Consider the following 10,066-nt stretch of genomic DNA (forward strand, 5'->3'; position numbering starts at 1 on the left):
TACTAATGTGACTCACATGCATCGCACGTATTACATACTAGTATAATAAAAAGAAAATATTGAGACAAAGTTGATCTATTTTAAAAGTTTCTCCACTAATAATTACACGGCATTCGTTTGCATCCATACCTGCAATCCAGGCAAAAATGTAACAAAGTACAAAACCGATGGCAAAACCGTAATCATGCATTAAAATATTGCCACATAGAAGCTGCAATGGAATCTCTTAAACACTTCCCTCTTTGTTCATCTTCATCCTCGTTCACATCATCTTCAACCGATGAGTTTTCATTATCATCTTCTTCCCCTTCAAGGAAATCATCTTTTGGGTCGGTACCCCTTAAAAAATTATGCAAAATACAACAAGCTAGGATAATTTGATTTTGTACTTTAACACCATAATTCGGTTCAGTTGAGCTCACTATGATGGGAATTTTTTTTAATATGTCAAATGCTCTTTCAATGGCATTACGAAATGACGCGTGTCTTAGGTTAAACAGCTCATGTTGAGTCCTTGGTGGATTTCTTGAATACTCATTCAAATGGTAGTGTTCCCCTCTATAGGGTGGAATTATTCTACTTCTTAACTTGTATCCACCATTAGAGAGATAATATTTTCCTAAAAAAATTCATTGTGATTAATAACTTATAAAAAAAGGGTTTCATTGTGCTTAGTAGATTATTCAGGATTAATGATTACCTTGAGGGATTTTAAGTGGAAATCGTTGTTGTAAAGCGTTTTTTAAAATTCTGGAATCAGATGCAGTATCTTCTCACCCGAGTAAGACATAAGTGAATTTCAAGTCAAATGTGCAGGCAGCCAATACATTTTGTGTCGGGTGATCTTTCCTACCACGATATTTAGGAGCGTCAGTAGGAGAAACCTTTAATCGGATGTGTGTTCCATCTATTGCTCCAACACAATCCTGACAATATAGGGAGTAATTAGTTAAATTCTAATTTTAACAACCTATACAAAGATAAGAATTTGTGAAATTTATCATCACCTTGAAATATGGATCAAACTTTGGATTGTTCAGTATCTCTGGAGGAATTTGTGCTCCATTGGGTTGCACTAAAAATATCTCTTCCAACTCTATCATAGCTCTTAAAACATTATAAAAATGACGACTCACACTCTCTCCAGATCGTCCAAATATCTTACTAACCTCACGAGTAGTTACGTTGTGTCCCAACATATACAAAAATTTTGCAACTTGTTCCTCAATAGTAACTCTTTGAGTTCGTTTAAGCCCGCCATCTCTCTCCAATATTCCACATAATTGATGAAAAGCCGGTGGATTCATTCGGATCATTTCTCTACATACAACCCTTTGTGATAATATTTTTCGCACCATATTAGTTACTTTTCTAGGCTCTTGGGGTTCACTATTTAATCTCCTTCTATTTTCTCTTTGTTGTATGAACCAATAAGCAATCACACGAAGAGCATATCCAATTGCACAATGGCATGCATGTTGAAATTTGACTCATGCTTCATCCATTATCTATGTGAGGATATGAAAATAACACAATTAGAATAGAAAATTAAGAATCCTTAATTATACACAAACTAATGATAAATTTAGAAGCTCTTATTACAATACACGAATTAGCTTATCATGTAATTGTTTTTTTTAAACGCCCCGGAAATTTCCACTAGCGAATGGTTTAGTGATTGTCTCGTCAACTAATCGTTGTAAATTCCTTTCCGACATCATAACCACTAATCCAGTAGAACAACATAAAATGGTAATTACAAATGGCATAACAACCTGAACAACTTACAAATTTTAAGGCGTGGCAAAGTGATTTAAACTTGGAAATATCAATGATCTAAATTCATCCTACAGGCTGGAATTATTTGAAAGCTAATGGTAACTGATATACAAGTTGAACAATTCCCATGGATGACTTCTACTGGATTTTGAATACCAGAAAAATTTATTGGACAGTATGAAGCTTCGATGTAAGATCGACAATGGATTATATTCGGTTGTAGCTGTCTCAATGTCGAATTCTTTTCTAGAAAGTTTTTTAGTCATTTACTCTCAATCTTTAATTTGATTGGGATCATGACAAATTGTTGTCAGATCTTAGAATTGTAGTTCCTAATGATCTGGTCTATCACTTAAAAAGAGTACTGACCGAACAAGGTGTATCTACAACAACTTTGGCCAATATCATACATGACAACTTCCAATGATTAAGCTATACACTTTTCCTACATATATGACTTGAATTAATGAAATTTTTTTGAAGCATGGACACGGGACTATACCAAAATGAGAAATTACACTCTAAGAAGTGTTGTATCTTTATCCTAAATCAAGCAGAATCTATCTAAAAAAGTTCAGAAGCAAAATTGTGTGCAATCGAAGAGAAATAGAGATAAAGCTCAAACCTAAAGAATCAACGTCGACGAGGCTGAATGATGCGGGATGGCGCTGGGTGATGGGGGGGGCACGGGGAGAGAGACCGCGTAGGGAGTGAGACCGCCGAGAGAGCACGGGAGGGAGAGAGTGCGAAGAGAGGAAGGCGACTGCAAAAAATGGGTAGATCACAACTCTTTTATTTAGGACAAAGTTTCAAAACCAATCCTTTTGCAAAAATATTCCCCAAAAACGACCTGTTTTAAATTTAATTATCAAAACCGACCTAGTTTCAGCCTCAACTCCCATGAAATTTTGTTATGTAAAAAACTTTAACTCCCGTGAAGTTTGGAAACCTTTTTCGCTAAAACCGACCCAGTTTCAGCCTCAGGGCTGAAACTAGGTCGGTTTTGATAATTAAAGTTGAAATAGATTGTTTTTTAAAAATAAGTTCCAAAACTTCACGGGAGTTGAACTCCCATGAAGTTTTTTACATAACAAAACTTCACGGAAGTTGAGGCTAAAACTAGGTCGGTTTTGATAATTAAAGTTAAAACATGTCGTTTTTGGGAATATTTTTGCAAAAGGGTTGGTTTTGAAAATTTGTCCTAAATAAAAGGGTTGTGATCTACCCATTTTTTGCAGTCGCCTTCCTCTCTCCGCGCTCTCTCCCTCCCGTGCTCTCCCGGTGGTCTCACTCCCTGCGCGGTCTCTCTCACTGGGAGAGAGACCGCGTAGGGAGTGAGACCGCCGGGAGAGCACGGGAGGGAGAGAGCGCGGAGAGAGGAAGGCGACTGCAAAAAATGGGTAGATCACAACCCTTTTATTTAGGACAAATTTTCAAAACCAACCATTTTGCAAAAATATTCCCCAAAAAACGACCTGTTTCAACTTTAATTATCAAAACCGACCTAGTTTCAGCCTCAACTCCCGTGAAGTTTTGTTATGTAAAAAACTTCATGAGAGTTTAACTCCCGTGAAATTTGAGAACTTTTTTCGTCAAAACCGACCCAGTTTCAGCCTCAGGGCTGAAACTAGGTCGGTTTTGATAATTAAAGTTGAAACATATCGTTTTTTAAAAATAAGTTCCAAAAAGTGTTTGTTTTGAAAACTTGTCCTTCTATTTATTTTGATGGAGGACAAGATTGTAATTACATTTTACTTACACTTTCCACCGTTCCCCTCCATCTACCCCCGGGGGGGGGGGGGGGGGGAAAGGTTAAAGTTTGCACCTCCCCCCCCTCTCTACCTCCTCCCAAACACACTGTGGAGCAGCAAACATTTCTCACTCCTTGTGCCCTAAAACCCCAAACGGACAGAAATTGTAACTTTTCAATCCTCGATCAATGGCGGCAGCCGACGGCGGCGACTCGAGCCCGACAAATCCAACGGGGGATTGAAGGAGAGAGTAGAGAATCGATGGCTGAAGATCAAGGAGCACGCTGAGACGTACCCGTACGTTTGGGGCTCGTACATCTTAGTCTACCGGCGGCTCGGCGCGTAACATCAGCCTACAGGTGGACGAAGCTCCGGCGAACTGAGAGTCGGGTTCGGATCCTTCAAGAGAGGCTCCGGAAGCTCGTCGAGGCTGAGGAATCCGCTTCGGGTTCGGGATCCAATGGCTCTGGTTAGTCCAAGACTGGATCTTGAGGAGCCGGGTCAGTTCTTTACTTCATATTTTATACCGTTGGAGAATTAGGTCTTATTGATAATATCTTCTCTTGAGATTTTATTCAGGGTTTGTGAAATTTAATAGCATGGCAAGGTTTTGTGGATATAAATTAGTAGTATATTACGAACAAATTCATGAGATCATCAGATACGCATGCTAGATGCACATCTTTCATGTGTTTGAGCTTTCATTTTAAAGCAGATCCTGGTAAACTCTGGATTAGCTCCTGCGCAGATTTATCCTAGCAAAAATATTTGAGTTTGGGCACATGTTTAACTTTTTCTGACACTCTTAAGAGTGGCTTTCTTGTTCTTGAAAGTGCTCATCCACTGCCCACTGGACCAAAGTACTTGTCTTATCAAAGCCATTCCTTCATTAGCCAATCCCAATCTCCAAAGATTTGTTTTTGAGAGGGATCAGATTAAGCAAGAATAGTGCACAGACAAGATGATGTGTTTCATGACACTGTCACAATGCAATGAATTCAATTTATATCTTTCAGTAATTTGATTTGTCCACCTTGTTGCTTAATTACATTTCTTGCCTGCAGCTTTTAGTTGTCTATTTGCTTAAGTTTGATAATATTGAGTAATGCCAACTACACTACAAATTATATGCCATAAATAAGATGCAGAGATGTATAGTTCTTTCTTGTCAATTGTTATCGCAAAGTAAGAGGTTTTAATAAATCGTACTTTTGTGTTTCGGGGTAATCAAAGCCTATAAAGGTATAGTATACCTCTAATGATAAGAATGTATAAGCATATGAGGATTCCCATCCGTTGTAGGTATGCCAAAGTTATCTCCGGCCAGTATGGTTTGCGCAAAAAAACCAAGAAATCACATTATAGAACATATTTCATATAAATTTTCCTTTACTCTTGTTTGCTTCCCACTTTGAAATCCGCCCCGCAGGTGGGGTGGGGTGTGGTGTTGTGGTGCGTGGGGGGTGGGGTGGGGTGGGGGTGGGAGGGGGTGTTGATGGCCCTCCCATTGGTTGATTTGACTCAATTTTTTGAGAACCCAATTCAGAGGTTTTTGTAGGAAGTCATTTGAAAACCTATTTTAGATGGTTTCTTTGTTAGATTTCCCCACACTCTCTCTGGGAAATGAACCAAACAGCCATAGACATCATGTATTACATAACTTTCTCTAAAACTTTGGCATTACGATCATTTCCTCTACACACAGTCAAAGTAGGCTACCTAAAAATAGATCTTTTGCCCAGTATGTTATGTTATGACCTAATTTCATTTTCTCGGGATGGAAATATAATATTCTTATATTTCTAAGACGAAACAAATTAGCGGCGACTCGAGCCCGACAGCTCTTTGATCTCGAAGTATCTGATAAATCAAGTCTTGTTGGTGCACACTAATTCCAGCAAGTTGCACTCCAAATAAGGCGTTTTTCACTTCAAATAAAGTGTTTTGAACAGTACATATATGCATATTATTGGTTTTTGTGGTGTTCCTATCAAAATGGTGGCATTTGCTAAAAGGGAGAAAATGAATTAATCGTGGCTTCTGCTGTTAACTGGAAAATTTGCTAGTGCCTGAAAATTGCAAGTCTTCTGCCCTAATTTTGGCAATAGTTTTTGGCACCCTTGGGGTGGGGGGCGGGGGGTGAATTACTGATTAGGGTCTCAAGGTCAAAATAGTGCAATAAAAATTGAGACAAGCAACAAACCACAAAATGAACAACAGTAGAAATAGAGATAGAATTAGGAATCGTTATCCTTGTGACGCGCGAAGTGTTAATGAGGTTCGGTCCGCTGACCTACATCCCCGCTCCCCACTCTCGAGGAGAAATCCACTACACAATCCGGTTTGGAAGCCGGAACTTCTTCTACACAACGATCTCCTCACGATCTCACAACTACACAGTTGATCTCCACTAGATCATACTCCCACACAATTGACCTTCACAAGATCAAGCTCTCAAACAGTAGCAATGGTGTAAAAGCTCTCTCTTTACAAGTCCTTATGGCAAAGAGAAAGATTAAACTGAAGCTGGGATGTGAACTTGAGAAAACACAGAAAACAAGTTTGTAAACAAAATCTCTGGTTTTTTAAAAGCTTGGGACAATGAGGAAGAAGGAGTGTATGAGTTTAAATAGAAGAGAGACAGCTGTTTGAAATCCATACCCTAATCCCCCAAAATCTGGAAACAATCAACGCTGAGATTGTGTACAATCGGCGCTGAGATTGTGTACAGAAGACCGTTTGAATAAAGCGGCGGTCGACCGTGCTATTTTCGCGGTTGACCGCGAGACAGCTCAGAAACTGAAAAAAGGTCCAAAGACTTCTGCGGTCGACCGTGGCGGGCTCAAGCTCACGGTCGACCGACCGTGAAAGTTTCTGCTGCCCACTGACGAATGAACTCAGGCGCGGTCGACCGTGGCGGTCGACCGCGAACTGATACATACAAAAACACTGTTTTTGACTTTCTTAAAAAATCTGTAAAATATTCATTTGACTTCTAAAAATTGTGAAACTTTGTAAAATATTTTTAACACTAAAAACAAATTGTTTGAAAAAAGAATTTTGCTAATAGGTCATCATACTTGTGAAAAAATAGTATTTTGTGAAAACGCTCAAAACTATAAGTATAAAAACGTGTGTGTGATATCCCAATAGCTTCAGATGAAATCTAGACAACTTGCCTATATTTTAGCACTAGAGAGAAAATAAAACTAGCTAATATCCTCACATAGAATACAATTCTTTGAGTCTTGATATAACTTGAGTTTGATGAAGCTTCTTATTGCATTTAGTGTTCTTGAATGAACGTTGCTTCATCACTATGCCTCCTCCTCCTTTGGATATCATCGTTGTAGCGCTTATTCTATCCAATCCTCCATGCATGGCACTAACATGCTTGATATATGTATTCACTACATTTTCACTCAACAAGCCATTAGTACTGATAATGGTGATTGTAAAACATCATCAAAACATAAGGGCTAACATTATCTACAGTGCATGGTAATAACTTGATAATTCTCATATGCGATCATAGTGAAAACAACATCGTGGAATGTTGTATCAAAATATGAGGTCTTTCCTCTGCCACCTCAATTACATTTAGGGGCTGTTTGTTCTCATGTATTTTCTGGGTTTTGCATTGAAAAATGGGATCTACGAGCCTGAGCAAGAAATATATAGACCATGTAAGGATCAGCCTTCTGACAGTTTCTTTGCAGATGTTTGAGCGGTTCTTCGATTATTCTATGCTTTGCAAATATAATCTAAGATTAACATTTCGATCCAATTGCATTTGCCCCCCTAAGAAGTTTGGCACCAATTAATAAGACACGTTTCTTTTATGTTTATGATTTGCGAACAGCTAAATATTTCATGTTTTATGAATATAAACTATGCGCGCTAATCAAATCTTATGTAAAATCATTGATCCAGTTTACAGAGTTGAAGAGCTTCATTCATATAGGGTGATAGTTATGACGATTTTAGACTGAAGATGTTCCTTGTGTTAAATGTATCATGCATACGCGGTCATGTTTTTTGTTTCTTATCACCTAGGAACTTCCTACAATCATCATAACAAGTAGAAGAAATAAATTAAATAAATATTTTTTGTTAACTTAGATCCTATGTAGACACGTTGCAAATGAATTTATGATCACCACGTATGTCAACTTCTATTGAAGAAACTTTCAGTATAACACGGAAGATATTGACAAAAAAGTAAAGTTTGGAAGGTAAAACTCACAGCTATTTAGGTAGTGAATATATTCCAACCATTAGTAGTTTTTCTCCCCAATTTTCACTGTATTTTTCTGATACGGCTACTCCTTAATGCATACTGCCTATATCTGTCAATGTTAGATTAAATAACCTGATAGTGTTGGAGATTGGAAATTCCAGTCCATCTTGATTGGGGGGATCGAAAAAAAATTTCCGCCTGCTTCAATAAGTCATTCAAGTGAACTGAGATAATTTTCTCATTTGGTATGGAATTTTTTCATTAGTGAAATATTATTCCCGAATATGTTCTATAGGATATTGCTCAGGTGGGTGAATATTATCTGTAACAATCTTCAACATCCGCATGAATGATTTCTGCAAGGTGGATTAAATATTTTTGTCCCTGGTTAGGGGTTCATCTTTATTTCATGCTTTACAAAAAGAAAACTTGTGAGTTTCTTTTCTGCCTTTTAAGTTTTTATACATGTAAGTTTTATACATGTAATATTTTGCCAAACATGAGTACTTTCTTAACATGCTGAGTTTCTTAACTTTCCTTTCTGCATCAATTATGCTAGCAATTGATATGCATACATTGTTCCATGTATGTTTTCTTGCTTTGGTTTTGGAGGATTTATTTCTTTTAGCTTATAAGTTATCTTTTTGACATCTCTTGAATTTTGTAAATTTTTTATGAAATTTATATGTATAGAAAAATCATTTACTTGATTAAACCTAATTTATTTAGATAAGCTTATAAGATAGATTTTGTTATCTAGGGTTTGTTAGTTTATTAGTTACGGTTAGAGGGAAGTTTGGGTTTCGGGTTCTTTATATTATTTTGATTAATACTCCTGTTATGATTAATGTAGGTAATAGACTCCTTCGCCTTTCAGGAGACCCAATAACAACAATATTAGAACCAAATCAATGAATGGATTTAAAAACCGTTATCTCATCTCACATCATTACTCTAATATTTGTGATCACTTGATGAAGGTTTTTAAAATCTTCGTTATTTTACACACATTAATGACAGTCAAATAGTCCCTTTGCTAATTTTGGTCGTTAAAGACATGATTTCTTGTAGTGTAATGACAATGATTCTTAATATCATATGACTTTACGTTGTAAAGAGTTAAATATTAGAGAGAGATATTTGAGAGAATGAATTGAATTCAATAAATTAACATAATACAAAGGACCCTTTATATTGGGCTTGAAAGGAATTTAGGAAGGAAACTAATTACCTAATTACACAAGGAAACTTCCTCTAATCAACTACGTAATTAATATCTATAATTACAATATTATTTACTTCCTAATATCGACTCACGCTAACACTCCCCCTCAAGTTGGGGCATACACATCAACCATGCCCAACTTGCTAAGTGAGTCGTAGAATGCTTTTTTCGAAATCCCTTTTGTGAGGATATCTGCAACCTGCTCTTTGATGGAGACGAAAGGAAAGCTAATAAGGTTGACATCTAGCTTTTCCTTTATGAAATGACGATCAACCTCCACATGCTTAGTACGATCATGCTGGATTGGATTCTGCGATATATCAATGGTTGTCTGGTTGTCACAGTACAGCCGCATAGCGTTTTTAGGTTCAAAACCCAGATCACACAATAAAGCTTGCAACCATAACATTCGCATACTCCATGAGCCATCCCCTTGTACTCGGACTCAGCACTCGATTTAGCCACAACTTTTATCTTCTTGCTCTTCCATGTAACAAGATTACCTCCTACAAAGGTAAAGTACCCTGAAGTCGACCTTCTATCAGTAACACTCCCGGCCCAATTTGCATCGGTAAAACCACAAACTTCGAGACAATCATTGTGTTTAGAAAACATCACTCCTCTTCCTAGGGATGACTTCAAGTATCTCAAAATTCTGATTACTACATCCATGTGACTCGCACTTGGATTATGCATGAACTGACTCACCACGCTGACGACATAAGCTACATCTTGTCTAGTATGAGCCAAATAGATTAAACGCCCAACCAATCTCTGATAGCGGGCTCGATCAGTCGGTATTTGGTCTGGATACTCTGCTAAGCAATGATTCTGTTCAATAGGAGTGTCAATAGGCTTGCAATCCATCCATGTGACTCGATCAGTCGGTATTGTCATACTTGATCAATTTTTGGTTGATGTATGATTGTTATACGTTGGCCCCCCTTAGAAAAAATCCTAGCTCCGTCACCGTTTGCAAGCTCAAATCTATTAAGTTGGTTTTAGGGTTAATTATAGAAAACTCCCATGAACTTTTGGGGAGTCACACACACAAACACAAGAAGAAGAAGA

At 37.5% G+C, this 10,066-nt stretch overlaps 1 protein-coding gene across 1 annotated transcript; it reads right to left on the minus strand.

Annotated features, from left to right (window-relative positions):
* On the minus strand, positions 183–1,359 carry LOC109838112. Its single transcript, XM_020406582.1, has 3 exons — positions 1,008–1,359; positions 778–926; positions 183–339 (listed from the first exon to the last, which is right to left on the minus strand). The coding sequence occupies exons 1-3, from the start codon at positions 1,356–1,358 to the stop codon at positions 183–185; spliced, it is 657 nt and encodes a 218-aa protein (XP_020262171.1). The 5' UTR covers position 1,359.

Source organism: Asparagus officinalis, chromosome 4 (genome assembly GCF_001876935.1).
Source record: "Asparagus officinalis chromosome 4, Aspof.V1, whole genome shotgun sequence".
Classification (NCBI taxonomy): domain Eukaryota; kingdom Viridiplantae; phylum Streptophyta; class Magnoliopsida; order Asparagales; family Asparagaceae; genus Asparagus; species Asparagus officinalis.

What these genes read in the sequence shown, in the direction of transcription:
- LOC109838112 (XM_020406582.1), bottom strand. Translation starts at nt 1,358, where the DNA reads ATGGTGCGAAAAATATTATCACAAAGGGTTGTATGTAGAGAAATGATC. An exon ending in AGTTTGATCCATATTTCAAG is followed by an intron (nt 927 to 1,007) that starts GTGATGATAAAT and finishes CTATATTGTCAG; the next exon opens with GATTGTGTTGGAGCAATAGA. An exon ending in TTCACTTATGTCTTACTCGG is followed by an intron (nt 340 to 777) that starts GTGAGAAGATAC and finishes TAATTTTTTAAG; the next exon opens with GGGTACCGACCCAAAAGATG.